Genomic DNA, 17,439 nt, shown 5'->3' on the forward strand with positions numbered 1-17,439 from the left:
GGTGTTTTATCAGGATTGATGACAATAGCGTGATTGTTACTTTGCAATTCGTGCATGTGTGCTTTGAAGAATTTCAATAATTCATTGTGCTCATTCAATAGGGCGTCCAGTTCGCCGACGATGCGCCTGGCATTAGGCTAATTGAAGTTATTGTAGCCGCAACGTGCATCCACACGATTGATGTCCTCACCGCCCATGAAGTAGATTTGTAAAAAAATATGTGGTTCGTTTGGCATTGGCAGCAATGAGCCTACTTTGTGGTATACTTGGCCTTTGATTTTGAACGTAAAATGGAATTGTAGACCATTTGCCGCAGTATTGTGAACTATTTCTGTTGCTCCGAACGAAGTCATTTGGAAGCATGAATTGAATGTGCGAATGGACTTCAGGAACAGGTTTGAATCTGGAACCGTGCCGATTAGCAAGCCGTTCAATGGTTCTGGTGGTATCTCAATTTCTGGTAGTTGCACTTTTCCTGATGCGCAACACATCCCGGCTGACTCATGTTTGAATTTGAGCGCATGACAATGGGGACATTCTTTGTCCATAGCACCAATCAGCACTTTCTGATGAGCGGAATATTTAATATCTGGCTCCTACTCGAATGCGAGACGAAGGAACGAAGCGGATGTAAATGCTCGATGTACTTGTTGGCGTTGTCGGTCATTTGCTCTGCGAGTGTTAACTACGAACCGGCGCGCTTGGCTCCGTTCCAATTGTCGTTGTTGATTTCGTTCAGCTCGTGCCTCTTGTGATTGAGATGCACGCAATTGCGACATGCTCACACGTACGTTGTTATCTTGTTGGATTTGTTCGTCTGTTCTTTTTGCTCTACTATTTCGCATGTTTGTTGCTTTATTCGTTTGACGGCCCAAATGGCCCCCCTTGCGTCTTGCTGGCATTGTGCACTGTAATACACGCACACAAAAATAGATAAATTAAAATAAATCGTACAAAATTTTGCACGCACTGCGTTGTGATATGCCGAATGAAATGTCAAAATGACGCTTCTCTTGAATTTTTCTCGGACGTAGCGCCATCTGTCATTCAACAACATAAATAATTTCGTTCTGTTTGAATTAATACGAACGACGGTTAAATTTGTTCATTCAAAAATAATAAAATCGCGATTAAAAAATGGGAAGGTGGGGATAGGAGGGTGAAAATTTGGGATTATAGGTATTTTTTGATGCCAAATAATAAAAAAAATACAAAAAAAATTGTCAAAAAAATCAAAGAAAAATTTTTCTGGATAGAGATACCCTAATCACCTAGCGGTATGAAATATACTTGTTGACCTATTCTCATAGCTAAGAAATATGCATTAAAAAAATCATAAAAATCGGTGAAGCCATTTCGGAGGAGAGCGACCACAAACATCGTGACACGAGATTTTTATATATATAGAGATATAAAATTGACATTAATCAGTACCTACTATATTCAACATTATAAGGACTAATATTGCAGTGTATGCATGTACCTATATTATGTTACAATGGTGCTGCTTTGGTTACCATTATTGTAATATACATCTGACACCCCGTAAGTCCGGGTAGGGAGGGGAGTCGGGGCCACACGGCCGATCCGACCTCCGCGCTTGACTCTCCGGTCGGCCTGACGTTAATGACGCCCTCGTAGCGTGCCGTCGGCAGAACGCGGGAGCCACACGACCAGCTTCCACCCTTCGACTAGCTCAGAATAGTTCAAGGCGGTCAATAGTAGCTGGTTTTTAGTTCGGTAGAGCACGTTCAGTGTACGGTAGGTCTTGACAGTTGGGGGTAAATGCAGGATTGACGGGATGGTAAAATGATGAACGCACGTTGTTCGTAGCACAAATCGTTGCCGAAAGTTTTATTATTAATTAGGGTTCACAACAAAAACAAAAAAAAATACATACATAACACAATACACAATTATTAAGTTTTCACAGTTTATAAATTTTGAACAGCCCTAATTTTTTTTTAAATGGGCGCCTAGGCTGTCAATTAAAATCTAAAGGATCTAATCCTTCCACGTTCGTAACACGTGTACGCTGAAATTATTTTTTTCACAATAGGTGAAAACCCTAGGAATGGTTCGCGAGGACACACAGTCCTATCCAACGACCTCGGTAGTACTACCTTCCTTCTCCCTTTTTCGACCCCTCGTATCCTTAGATGGATTAGGCGAGAGTCTCGCACCTCTCTTGGCCGGTCAGATCAGGCGAAGAAATTTTATTCGTCAATTTTAGGAATTCCCCAGGAGGCCTTTCGCGGGTTAATCCAGCCCGCTTATCCGCCCGCGGCTACCGACTGCATTTGGCAGGGGTAAAAAAATCCTGGACTGAAAACTTCGCGAACACACTTTCGTTCACGAGGTTTTACATATAGTGGATTACAAACAAAAAATAATAAAATAATACCTATTACATTTTAAAATATTTATCAGAATAACACTTCCGCAAGGAAATTCCACGATACATAATTCGAGATACTTGTCGACATAGGTACATAAATTCAATTTCACTTTTCACCAACAGTGTTACTAATTTTGAAATACCTGCAATGATAGTTATCATTACTACAATTGATACAGAAGGGCCGTCGGCTTCAATTGAAAGTTATAAAAATTAACATGGGTAATCCACAACGAAAATTTACGGAAAGAATGTAATCTATAATAATCATTAAATTATTAGTTAGTCGCAAGAGATATCAAAATAAAAATGTAAATAAAAACAATACCTCCCACGGGGGGCAACCTAATAAAACAATTCACTCGTAAAGTTTAGCACTCCTGTGGGTCTATTCTATACTTATCGAACACTAAATTGATAAATAGTATCAAACTTAGGGTAGGTTTGTATCAAAATATTAGCACTTATTGTAACAATTACACGAAGCTGGTTTTTATTGTTGCAATAAGTGCTATATTTTAACAGCACCTATCTTGCTGCTGTTAAAATATAGTACTTATTGCAACAATAAAAACCAGCTTCGTGTAGTTGTTACAATAAGTGCTAATATTTTGATACAAACCTACCCTACGTTTGATAATATTTATCACTTTAGCGGTCGATAAGCATAGAATAGACCCACTGGGTTACACCAGGAGTTTCTTTACCTGCGCAGGTATATTATTTTTAAAAAAACCCCCGCTTTCTCTTGCCTTAATAACGACCCAAGGTTTTACCTGTTCAAAATTTTGTAAAAATTTAAATTTAAATTCCCGCGCTGTGTCCTTTAACTACGTACACATTACATTTTGTTTCGAATTATTATCAATCTTGCGTGATCAGCCTCTATCTCGCGTATCTGGTAATTTGAACATTTATAGGTAATTAATACAAATAAAAGTATAGAGCATTCCACCTGATCGAGCAGCGACAAAGGGAAATCCGGTTTGGCGGACTACAAGGAACATGAATGTGGCATCCATAACTTCGCTCGTACTTAAGGGGTCCTCCATTCACGTATAAACGTGGAGATATCACATCTACCACCGTATTTATTTAATAATCTATGACTAACTACCACCTAAAATTAGATGTCCGCACTAGACAGGTAGATACCTAATTTGTGAGTACCTACCTATTCTAAACGATTCAATTTATGTTGTTTGTCTTTCCCTACTCTCATTATTATTGCCATGGTAATGATAATAGGTACCTACATACAATACAGCTATTATGGTAATCGTAAATTTTTATTGTAGGATATTACTATTTTTTTTAAACAAATTTACAAACAAAAATTAACTGAAAGTTTTCTACACAGTATGTATTATTTCTATTATATTTAAAGTCATAAGCTACAACGCATATAATAATAATTAACACAATAGAAATGTCCCATAAAAATCAACTCTGCAGAAGGCTATTCAATATTTTCTGCCCAAACACATTTTTGTAGAAAAATTCATTCATTATTCATTGTAAAAATAGGGGCTCGACTTATCATAAATATTTTATTAACACGAGTCAATTGTTGAGATGATAATATTAAATCACAGAACAGATGTTGCCACTGTATTGTCTACCGGAAAGAATCCCTAATGTTTTAGCAGATTTACATGAAGTACCTACTACGTAATTAAGCCTTCATTATTTTTATAAATATCCACAAAATGATCAAATTGTGCGTGTGGCCAGAATTATTATCTTAAATCAGTTTGGATACCAGCGACAATAGTATAATATATATATATATATGTATGTATGTAATAATATAATTATGTAAAAACGGCGAATTTGTATCTCCACCGGAAAGTACTTAAAAACGATAATTGTAAGGGTGAATATCCACTTATTGTTACGAATAAAAAGCGAATTTAACATAATAGGCTTTTTAAAATATTATATTATAAAGCCTATTATAAGGACAGTATTCTTGCTAAGCTTTATTATAAACTTGTTCGACATTTATAATCATCCACAGGTAATTAATAAATAAATGTCAAAACTTAAAAACCTCCTCCTGTAAAATAGCATTTTGGTTAATTCGCCCTTTTTACAAAACACCGACCATATAAAGGTATTCGTATCGCCTGCTGAGAATTTTAACCAACTTTTAAGAGAACGAATTTTTATTAAAAATTTATGTTCAACACAAAGTTAAAATTAAAACACAAAACTTACCAGAAGCAACAAATTTCACTTACAAAAAAGTATACTCATCATGACCTATGGCAAATAAATGAATGAATGTAGTAATTACATCACACGATTTATTGTGCTATAGTCGCAATTCAACAATAATGTAAATTACAAAACAAATGTAAACATTGTAAAAATAGGGGTTACGACACGTCATAAACTTTTTTTTTAACACAAGTCAATGGTTATTGGATTGGATTCCTAATGTAATGTGGTTTTAGCAGATTTACACGAAGTACCTACTACTTTATTATACGATAAGTATGATAAGTATCGTAAAATTTAACGAGGTTGTCGCGCAACATGCTGCCAGTGTGGACCCGGCGTTATGTTACCAGGGACAAAATATTTTTCAATAGTTTCGGCTAACACGTTTCGCCTGATGAGATTTTTAACCAACTTTTAGAAGAACATTTTTTTATTAAAAAATCAAGTTAAAATTACAACACAAAACTTACCAGAATGTGGCAAAAAAACACAAAACTAATAATATAAATAATTGTGTTTAGAAACGTATTTATATCTTAAATAATACAAAATATTTTAAAAGGCAACTAATAGGAATAATATAGCGGAATTGCACGATTCAAATTATCAAACTTTTTTGTATTAATTTAACCACCCGAAAATAAATGGCGAGGTAATAATTTTTGTCACTCCGAATAAAATAATATAATAAATTAGTAGGTAAGTAAATTAACAATGCGTATTGAGATTTGAAATGTTTCATCCTTTAGAAATTATTAAACAAAATATACTTTATTTTTTAAGAGTTTTCAAATAATGTCAGCAAGGCACCTTTTTTTGGGTAAGAAAGTAATTTACGCTTGCAGCTGGTTGTTTCTTATTATTTATACAATGCATTTAAGCATGGACATATCGACACAAAATAAGAATATTGAAAGAAATTTAGGGATGTCATAAATTTTATTTTTCACCCTTGTGCGCCCGGCACAACGTAACTTCGTTAATATTTAATTTTGACAAAAACTTTTAAAGAAACATTCATGCATAAATATGTCAATGTAATGAAACGGAACGCAATTTTAAATAAATCCATGAGCTGGAACGGTGTTTTTCAGAATTTCACGAACCGCAGTGGCGCTGCGGTGCATTCTGGTCCATTCCGAGCGCTGAATTAGTAAAGTTAGATAGATCTCAAATGGGTGCATTTAGTACAGTCTCAATGAAATATTTATGTTGCAATGGTCTCGTGAACACCGAGAATGACTTAATTTCACAACGATTATTATCGTTCATTGGAAACAAACTGGCGACGCCTCTCAGATACCACACCTTGGTGCCGTTTTCTTCGTGACTCATAGCAAGGCCACTCCCGCGGTCACCGTTGCATAAAGTATCGCTTCCTGAAACACACAATGTTAAGACAAAATGGCTACTTTGCATTAAAATTGTCTCATCCTCAGTGACGTCCCGTGGGGGTAGGCAGGCTGAGCGTCGCTTGGGGGCGGCAGTTACCCGAAGGGCGGCAAATCGAGGAGAATCATTATTTATATATAGAAATAGCTACCTAAACTTAGTAATACTTAAAAGAAATATATTTCCATCAAAAAATTCAGCTTACTGTTTGTAAACAAAATGTATTAAATATTACTATAAATGTTTTAAAATGACTTTATTTTTTTGTCGGGGTCGCGATGTCTTGTTTACTTCCGTTGTCCTTGGACGTCACGTCCTTAGTGAACAGGAATGACACGTGTAGATTTGCAAATATTTGAATTGTAGGTAGATACATACTTACATTAATTTAAAATTTATCCAACCATGTTTGCTAGTTACTCATTTTGGAAGTTGTCTGGCGTATTTTTAAATCTACCTATCGGAAATCGTCGATTCGCAATATTGTCTATTGAAGCAGAAATGGCATTCAAATTAGATTAATTAGTGGTATTGTTAGTAATGTAACCATACAACACATTTCTTAGATATTTGAGTCACGAAAGGATGATAAAAAGTACTGTAAGTATAAACAAAATGTGGCGGTATTTTAGCACTGCCTAGGGGCGGCACTTTGTCTAGGGGCGTCACTGCTCATCCTCATCGTAACCTGCATGACTTAGGATGGTGACCACTCCGTAGTAGGTAGGTACTGCAGAAATCTAAGTCAGTTTTCTATAGCTTTCCCTATACTTTGCTAGTCTTGTTGTGGATTATATCAGATTATCAGTGAATTCCTTCACTTTGTCAGCACTCCATAGGTGTTCGATCACTGTCTCGTTTATTAATACTAAAACTATTATTTTTTTGAACGAATAACTAATGAAGTCCAAAGTATTGTAAAACACAATGCAAACACACGTATTATGACAATCTCTCGCTAATGTGAAACTTGTACAGTTTCGAGGCATTAGTTTTGTATTTCATCCAGGAGCATTCCAATAATTGTAAAAACTCTTTTGTTTCGACAAAATAAGCATATGGGTTTTAACTAAATTTCCATTGGTTTGACACTATATAATTATTGACATTTCACAAAGCAATTAGGGCCGTTCATTGGTTACTATTAATTGGTATTAGACGATATGCGGCCAATTGGTATAGAGTGATTTAGTGCACAGCCGTAGTGGTTTGGCGGGTACGGCGGCGTCTTGCGAAACTCAAACGTATAACCGTGTGTGAAATGTTCGTAGACAGTGTCTTTTTTGGGGCATAATAAATACGGTTATACGTTTGAGTTTCGCAAGACGCCGCCGCGCCGCGCCCGCCAAATCACTACGGCCGAGCACTTATAGCAAGTGAGATTTTATATGGCTAAAATGCAAAAAGCCCAAACTGAGAGTGGACTCTGTATGGTTGTTTGTGTGGTCGTACTCATTTGGTGTACTTCTGTGTACTCTTTTATTTTGATTTAATTTATTTTTTTAATTAATCTGCACATTTTGTTATTATTGTTACAGCTTTCTTTGCTCGCCCCATGTCATATGGTGAACGCCATGAAATGAATTTCAAAATAAATTACAATTGTTATCCGTGAATATTATTTTAATTTGTTGTCTACATCCAGCCAACATTCCAGTAAATGAATAAATTAATTATTATTAAGTATATTAAAAATACATTAAGTAGTATAGCTTACTATAACAATATGTATGTATCAAAGTGGCACAAATGCATACCATGTTGACTATTCTTTTCCAATAGCTAAATATCATAAAATATGCATTACTCACGACTAGAGTTGGGTATTTCCCGAGAAAATCTCAATATCGAGATTCGGGATTAGCAGAAAAGAATTCTCGAGATATCGGGAAATTTAAAAAAACCTGTAAACATCCGAAAATCAGTGTAAAAACAAAAAAATTCCAACAAAATATGTTTTTTTTTTATTTATGTAAGAAGACAAACAAAATAAAAGTAGGAAACAAAAATAATTCAAAACATTGATTATTATAATAGAATTTCAAAAAACACAGACTATCAATCGCGTACGCTTTTGAGACACAAAATTCTCTGATTTTGTGTTAAATGTCCCGATCAGTGTCTGAAAGTTTTGTGTTTTCTGTCCACTTTTTTCATGTAGAAAATCGTTTTTTTTTCAATTAAAATTTGATAATAAAGAAATCCCGAATCCCGAGAAAAGATTCTCGAGATCCGGGGTTTCCGAAATGTAAAAAATTTCAATTCTCGAGATTCGAAATGGAAAATCTCGAAAAATTCTCGAGAATTCCCGAAACCCAACTCTACTCTCGATAAACACAATTCGTTTGGACATTCGCGAAAATAAATTTACTCAAGACCATTAATTAGTTTTTTTCTTGTCATCTTACTTCTGAGAAAGCGAATACTGTGACTTAACCATACTAACCATCTAATGCACCCGCACAAACTTTGTCGGTCGATAGGTATTTTACCAAATATCTTTCAGCAATTTTTCTACATCTTGATAGTTCTATGATTGGCAGCGTCAACGCTTTCAGTTGGGTTGAAATTGGGCCAGCTGGGGTTTCGTACCCAAATCCTGCCACCTGCCGAAGAAAATCGATACCTATTAATATCACTCAATTGGACAATCTTGTAGATTTCTTTTTTACGTCTTGACAATTAATATTTCCCTCTTGACAATTTTGACCCTCGACATTTCTAGTACAGATGAGCGTTTCCATTTTTTTATTGAGTTTATACATATTTTACAGAACCCGTTTTCCACGTTAATTTTCTTTTAGACCGGAGATATTTATATTTTTTATCGTTTATGGAATCCTTAGCATGCACTTCGAGTACCACACCTTAAAGACACCAATCTTAAGTCTTTCTTTTTTGGGCCAAGTCTCAATATCACAAAGATACAAAGTTTATATCGTGGTAATTAATAATAATGTTATTTTAATACATTTATACTTAAAAATGTCACGATATATAATATACATATAGACACGATTATACAGTCAGTATTAGAATTCCATAATTATTAGGAAATTATCTAGATGGAAATATCATTTAGATAGCATTACTCTGCTTAGTAATTTTTGAAGGTAGTATAATATAACATATGTATTTACATAATTTTGAAAAAACACTTTCTGAGAAAATATATTATAATCAATAGAAAAAATCCTTCCTTGAAAAAAGTAGGCCACCCCGGCAGGGAATCGAACCCTGCATCTCCTGGGTTTACGCCCCGTCCGTTGTATTTACCTCTATGCTACAAGGCGACGTACTAATTGCGACAAATTTTAACTATTGGCCTTTTTAATACCTACTCATCAGCGTTCTTCTAAATCAAGCTACTTTGGCAATCGGTTTTTGTTTTTATTAAATCAAAGTAGATACCTATTACTTCAATTACTAACCGACGTCGTGGATTTCTCCAATATTTTTTTATGATGTAACTTATTTGAACTTGCTAATAATTTATAATTAACTATTTCTTTTATTCAACGAATAATTCACAAGATTTAAGAATGTACCATTTTGATTATTGAACACACATAATTTTGAAAAACACTTTCTGAGAAAATATATTATAACCAATAGAAAAATCCTTAGTAAGCCACGCTTTAGAAGAACGCTGATGAGTGGGTATTAAAAAGGCCAATAGTTAAAATTTGTCACAATTAGTATGTCGCCTTGTAGCATAGAGGTAAATGCAACGGACGGGGCGTAAACTCAAGGAGACGCAGGGTTCGATTCCCTGTCGGGGTGGCTTACTTTTTTCAAAAAAGGATTTTTTCTATTGGTTATAATAATATACATGTTCTCAGAAAGTGTTTATCAAAATTATGTTTGTTCAATAATCAGAATGGTACATTCTTAAATCTTGTGAATTGAGGCGTCTAATTCCAAAAAGCGATAATTCCACATTTGGTCAAAATCGAGAAAAAAATACGCACGTATTCTTTGTATAATTTTACACCAATATATATTGATCTATAAATTCCAAAACGCGACATAACCCTACGAAAAAAAAGTCTCGATTTATTACAAAAAGCGCCAAGTCCGTGTTTCATATTATTTAAAGCTTGGTTGATTTCGCACGTGTTTAAGTCAACCAATAAGGGAACGTTCAATATTTAAAAGGGCGTCTCCATGCTGTAGCATCTGGTAAACTTATGACAGTGCCACGGAAATATGTGCCTTATGCGGAATAAATTAAAAAGTGAGATACAAGTAGCGCTACGTCCAATTTTATTTTGCCTATATTTATTACATTTAAGAGTTTATTGGCTGAAACAAATTGCCATTTGGTTTTAATTTCGACATAGAATACAACGGAAAAAATAATCTCACGTTAAAACAAATAATTGAAGCTTGAAACATAAAAACGTTGTTTCCCGAAAATATTGAATTGTGGACTTGTCGCTTTTTGTAATTAAGCTCCTCAATTATTCGTTGAATAAAAGAAAGAGTAGTATAATATGTTTTTAAATATAAGCTACACACCCTTGCAGTAGTTCTATCGATGGAGTGCATTCTATCAATTTCTGAATCTTGAAGATCCAAACATATTGGCGACACGTATTCAGAGAATGCGATTGGCGTTTTTAAAACCAGAATCGCCAAGTTGGCCGAAAACTCTCCATCCAGCCCAGCAAAAGCGACTGGAACCTCAATTTTTTTAACCTGGAAGCATAAATTCAATCAAATTTTAATAAATTATCTTCTTAACTTTAACTCGCCCAATCAACACTTGACTGTGTCGAATTAGTTAGCCCTGCTGATATTATGTTTCTCATTAATAATATGTTTCATTGGGAAAATACTTATGCGACGAACTGTTATGTCCTTCTGATGAGTACTTTAAGGAAACAGGTGATTTGGGCTGGCAGGTATCCAGTACGGGTTGGTGGTATTTTAACCTTCCTTAAGTTTCTTACTGGAAATGGAACACTCTGTGAACTCCTTGATGTAATACTCACAGACCGTAAGTCTTTTGTGAAGATAATCTTGTCAGGTTAGTTACCTTAGTGGACAAAATTAGCTTTTGCAATATGATGGCGTAAATACGGGAAACAGATAAGATTTTCGTAGAGTAAATATTATTGTCTATTTCAACGTAACTATAGAGTACAGATTATAATAACAAATTGAGATGCTTACAGTATGAAAGATTTAAAATAATGGACAATAGGAACAGGACGTTCCGTGTTTTTATATAATTAATCTTAATGGGTTTCTTGAACCGGTTCAAGGTCCAATGGGTGCCTACGTGTGCGTTAGCGGTGTGCACATGGGTTTATAACAACAACAACAATGTTGATAATGGTTTATTCAAACTACCTTGAGTACAAAGTGTAGGGTAGGTATAAATGTTATATTGTTCATATAAAATAATATGTATGTATCTTGATTAAGTGCATTGATCTCCGGTTTCGGGATCCAAAGGTAACAGTTGTTTACAAGTTCTTATATCCGGTTAAAATGTTATCTTGAATTAAATTATTGACTTTAGATGAAATAGCTAGCATGTGAGTCTTTGAATGCAAGCATTCATGTTATATTAATAAAAAGCTTAAGATTTGTAAAGTTCAATAGGTAAGTGGTATTGCAAAGTTGATAGGTATAATATGTAGTACCTTTAAGGCATGCACAACAGAACAATATTTTAGTTCAACGAAACTGTGTACATTGGCAATCCAGTCTTGTACATCCATTCCCTTATAGTTTAACTTCACCTCAGTTATTACTTTTAGTAAAATTTATCAGTTTTGAGTAAATTTAACCTGGATTTAAGATTGAAGCCTAATATATACGATGTTCACATAGTAAAATTCCGCACGGCGATGAATTAGGTCGTTTGATAATATATTATAATGCCTACTGAAAGAGACCGACACTACTCATTTTGTGACACTACTGATTTTTAAATTCAAATTTATTTATTTTGACATTCATTTAAATTTAAAGACATTCATCACACGACACGAGGGGAAAGAGAAACATACAAAAATATGTTATTAATACTATCGACCGATGGTATTTGATGGAATTTGAATTTAACAGTATTAACAATTTTTACCGATACAAAAAGATTAATCAAAAAAGTAAATAAAATCAACATATAATTAACTAAGTAGACCCTATTTTACAACGTTTTTCTTAGGTCGTATTCTTATTTGTCCGGTGGTTGTTCGTCCGGTACAAATCTTGCAATCGATTTTAACTAACTTCCCGACTAGCTAGACATTTGAAACTTTTAGAATATACCAGAACACGATGCCAATGCATTTTTTAAATACTTTTAGCCATCTTTAAATATAATTGAATTCATTTTCAGTTAATTCTGTTTTGTATGAAAAGTTATTTCGGAAGAAATCCTTATGTAATCCAATCCACTATTATTGGTTGCTAGGGGTCTGGGGTCTTAGACACTAAATTATTAATATATACGTGCGTTACTATGGAAATCAATATGAAATGTCAAAATGACATTATTTCAGTATTATTTTCAACAGAAAATTTAAAAACGTTGTAAGTATATAAAAAGTTCTTTTTATGTTGTAATTATTTTTCATTTATAAAGCACTGTTTATCTAAACAACTTGTATCCACATCCAAAGCTATTTGGTTGGATACGATACATAGGTACTTTCTTATATACTTATTATTATTATGGAAGTACATAATATTGGTTTTTCAACAAACGGGAACTGGACCGATTTTTAAAAAATCTGGTCACAACAGTGGCGCACCCAGGGGGGGGGGGGGCAAGGGGCCTTGGCCCCCCCAAAAACATTGAAATTGAAAGCCAATAGATTAGACAAATAAAAACACGGCAAAAAAATGATTTGAAATTCTCCAGCACCCTTTTTAAAACAATTTCTTAAATTTTAATTTCTAACACAAAAATTTCGAAACACTAATGTCAGGTTTTTTTAGAAACCCAATCCCTAATGGAACTATCAAAAAATTCTTGGTGTCCACCCGAATTCCGGAGTGGTGTAGGTCATGGCTGGGGAGGGCTGGCAGGGCTCTAGCCTGGGGGCCCGGCGTGTCGGGTTGACGAGATAAGTGAGATAAACACACATCATAAATTAGCTTTAATAGTAAAAAAGTCGCCTGCGGCGCTATTATACTTCATAGCTATGAACATTTTCAATTACGACTTGTGCAATATATTTTTTGATTATTATGTGTCGATACTCGACAGCTCCATTATTAAAGTAGATGTATTGAAAATCGCCAATAATTCACTGTATAAGTACCCTTAATTTGAACTAAAACACAATTTGAAAAACGTTAATATAGTGTTTCACACTGCCTTTAATCCTGGCGGTAGGTAGGGGGCCCGCCAAATATCCTAGCGTGAGGGCCCGTTTCAGGATGTGGGGACCATGGTGTAAGTACACCGAGTCCAATAGACAAAAGACCGATAAACGATAAATTAGGCTGTGAAGAAGAAAAGAGCCTATGGGACTAATTTACATTCTCCTCCTTGGGCCCCCCCCCAATATTAAATCCTGGGTGCGCCACTGGGTCACAACACAACATAATGATAAATATCAGCCTATTTACAAAATAGAGATTCGACTGACACTAATGTAGCTACCTACTTTATCGTGACATTTTACCTCAATTTGTTGAATGTGTGTATCCTGCACCTCTTCTGTATGGTTAAGTTTACTGAACATTTTCCCCACTGCCACTAGCAGCTCGCTGGGTTCAGTTTTTGGTCTACCACCAATAGTGTAACAGCAGTCTGCAGCTATAAATTTTCATCATAATTAATGTAAGTTAATACCACCCATGGGCGGCTCTACCTTAAGGGTTTGTAGGGACCATCACCATATTCTTATATTGTAAAAAAAATACAACCGATATTCTTAATATTAGAGATAAGATATCTAATTCATTACACGATGAAATAACCTATTTAATTTATTTTCCCGTTTTTTATTGTAAATGTAAAATATTGTATTAACATAATGATTACGAGGTAATAAATAATTAATAATTAAATTACATACCATTGCGTGGTGTCACCTATGTATAAATGAATAAAACTACGGCTTCTGTTTTTCGCTGACCGGTATGACATAGTTGCGCTAGAAAAGGCGATACGGGATGCAAAGATTGATGCCCGTGGCAGCGGCACGATAATAATTATTTACTAAGCCTGTGCAGCTGCTGGCGTATGCCGATGATATCGACATCATTGCCATATAAGAATTGGCGCTGAAAAAGGCATTCACAGCACTAGAAGCCTCTGCCAAAAAATCGGCTTACAAATAAACGAGGCAAAAACTAACTACATGCCTGTCTATGTCACACCACGAGAAATCGCACCAAAGTTAGATATTGGTGCATACAAGTTTGATACGGTTGACAGTTTCATATACCTTGGATCTCTTGTAACTCGACATAATGATATTACAAAAGAAATCAACAAGAGAATCATGTCTGCGAATAAATGCTACTTTGGCCTGTTAAGACATTTTAAGTCCCGCATACTATCTCGCCGAACTAAAAGCACTCTTTACAAGACACTTGTAAAGCCAGTGCTCACCTACGCATCGGAAACCTGGACATTTACTCTGCGAAATGAACGAGCCCTGAACATCTTTGAAAGAAAAATTCTCCGCCGTATATATGGACCGATCAGGGACGGCACCAATTGGAGGAGAAGATATAATGCTGAGCTCTACGGGCTGTACGAAGATTGCAGCGCAGTTCAATTAATTAAGATTGGGAGACCGCGATGGCTAGGTCAGTGGCGCACCCAGGATTTAATATTGGGGTGGGGGCAAGGAGGGGAATATAAATTAGTCCCATAGGCTCTTTTCTTCTTCACAGCCTAATTTTTCGTTTATCGGTCTTTTGTCTATTGCACTCGGTGTACCTACACCATGGTCCCCACATCTTGCAACGGGCTCTCAGGCTAGGATATTTGGCGGCCCCCTACCTACCGCTAAGATTAAAGGCAGTATGAAACACTAAATTAACGTTTTCCAAATTGTGTTTTAGTTCAAATTAAGGGTACTTATACAGTGAATTATTGGCGATTTTTATTACATCTACTTTAATAATAGAGCTGTCAAGTATCGACATATAATCAAAAAATATATTGCACAATTATATAAGTAATTGAAAATGTTCATGGCCTTGAAGTATAATAGCGCCGCAGGCGACTTTTTTTACTATTGAAGCTAAATTATGATGTCTGTTTATCTCACTTATCTGGTCAACTCGACACACCGGGCCCCCCATAACCCGGGCCCCCCGGCTAGAGCTCTGTCAGCCCTCCCAAGCTATGACCTACACCACTCCGGAATTCGGGTGGACACGGAGAATTTTTTGACAGTTCCATTAGGGATTCGGTTTCTAAAAAAACCCGACATTTTCGAAATTTTTGTGTTAGAAATTAAAATCTAAGAAATTTTTCTATAAAGGTGCTGGTGAATTACAGTCTGATAATTTTTATTTTGGGGGGTGCCAGGGCCCCCTGCCCCCCCCCCCCCTCCTGGGTGCGCCACTGGGCTAGGTCATGTGCACCGTATGAATGACAATGAACTGGCAAATAGAGTGATGTCCAGCAATCCAATAGGTCGTAGAAGAAGAGACAGGCCAAATATTCGCTGGCTGGATGGACCTGCCAGTGACTGCCGTATTCTGGGGGTACCGAATTGGAAAGCGGCTACACTGGATAGGGTCCCATTTGAAAAGAAAAAAAATAGCGGGTGGTGCAATGTGTTCAAAATTATCGATTCTTAGGATCCTCCTTGGCTTAAATTATTTTATTTAGTAGTATTTTTGTATAGAATCACCCAAATTGGTTTCTTTACTATATCTATGCATATGACATTAGTTTTAGTATTATGGTTAATCCAAAAACAGTGCAGGTTGCATATATAGGTAGGTGAATAAATGAAATAACGATAACCACTAACCATACTAAGTACACATTTATTAAAATAAAGAAACAACACGTCAAGTGTTCAAACTGCTTTAGGTATCATGATCACAGTTTTTACAAACACTACTTACACACTTGCACAATGATATACATGTCAAAGCCGATTTCTAATAACTACATGATAATGTACGGCAGTTAGAATAACAGTTGCATGGCTTAACTAAATAATTTGGGAGAGGCTTCAGCACAAGTTTATTTATGGACAAGCTCATCTGATCCACTATTGAGCCTATTGATTTCCTTCAACTTGGCTATGAGTTACGAGAAAATAATTTGTATCCAAGACAAATGACGAATGAACCTCTGCCAAATTATTTAGTTAAACCATGCAAATGTAATTCTAACTGCCGTACATCATCATGTTATAATAAATCGGCTTTGACATGTATATCATTGTGCAAATGTGTAAGTAGTGTTTGTAAAAACTGTGATCATGATACCTAAAGCAGTTTGAACACTTGACGTGTTGTTTCTTTATTTTAATAAATGTGTACTTAGTATGGTTAGTGGTTATCGTTATTTCATTTATTCACCTACCTATATATGCAACCTGCACTGTTTCTGGATTAACCATAATACTAAAACTAATGTCATATGCATAGATATAGTAAAGAAACCAATCTGGGTGATTCTATACAAACATGCTACTAAATAAAATAATTTAAGCCAAGGAGGATCCTAAGAATCGATAATTTTGAACACATTGCACTACCGCTATTTATTTTTTTTCAAATGGGACGAACCGTTCTACGACCATGCCGATGGCATGGTACAATTATTGCATTATCAATCAATCCCTGATTCGGTCTTCGTTGTATTAAAGAACTCAGAACAATTTTTGGTGGGTTGTAAGAAAAAAAATTAAAACCTCAATAAAAAAAAAATTACCACTAATATCGCCTGGCAACATCGACATTATACAATATCTTTGTGACCCCTAGAACCTATTCTAATTGTCAGAATGCGTTCCGCATATTATGTATACGAAAAGTCTATGGGATCCTGCACTATAATATGTTTTATAACTTTTTTACTGGTTTTGCCTATATAACTTAATCTACACCAATGAATAGCATTGACTGCTGTTGTAGGCTCTATACTTGTATATAATAATTTAGATCTTAATTTTCATTTTCTTTATTATTAAAAGTTTTTCTATAAGAGACCCATCATATCTATTGTTGGTAGCACTTCACATAATTGTATTTAAATTATACGATATGATCGAATTTCCAATTTAGTTACATATGTACGTATCTATGTTCTTCTGTATTTCCCTTGTAGTGAAGTGTTTTTTTTTATTATTGTTAAGAATGACTTTGATAGTATTGATACTACACGGCCGTCTATTTACGATACAAAATCTCACGGTGGACTGTGATACGTCCAACTGCATAATTACGTATAAATTTCAGAGCACGCGTGTTTGATG

The 17,439-nt window shown here is 35.2% G+C and overlaps 1 protein-coding gene across 1 annotated transcript in view; it reads right to left on the minus strand.

The window, feature by feature from the left end:
* Positions 1–5,547: 5,547 nt before the first annotated feature.
* Positions 5,548–17,439, minus strand: part of LOC147069983 (uncharacterized) — a 55,089-nt gene continuing 43,197 nt past the window's right edge. The window contains exons 16-19 of the mRNA XM_085949340.1: positions 13,666–13,799; positions 10,538–10,717; positions 8,463–8,622; positions 5,548–6,003 (exon numbers count right to left, since the gene is read on the minus strand). Coding sequence (XP_085805466.1) covers positions 5,795–6,003; positions 8,463–8,622; positions 10,538–10,717; positions 13,666–13,799 — 683 coding nt within the window. The 3' untranslated portion in view covers positions 5,548–5,794. The remainder of the gene's footprint in view (positions 6,004–8,462; positions 8,623–10,537; positions 10,718–13,665; positions 13,800–17,439) is intronic.

The sequence above is a fragment of the Rhyacophila brunnea genome, unplaced genomic scaffold (assembly GCF_057557595.1).
Source record: "Rhyacophila brunnea isolate RB1 unplaced genomic scaffold, BYU_Rbru_1.0 scaffold_22, whole genome shotgun sequence".
NCBI classification, from domain to species: Eukaryota; Metazoa; Arthropoda; class Insecta; order Trichoptera; family Rhyacophilidae; genus Rhyacophila; species Rhyacophila brunnea.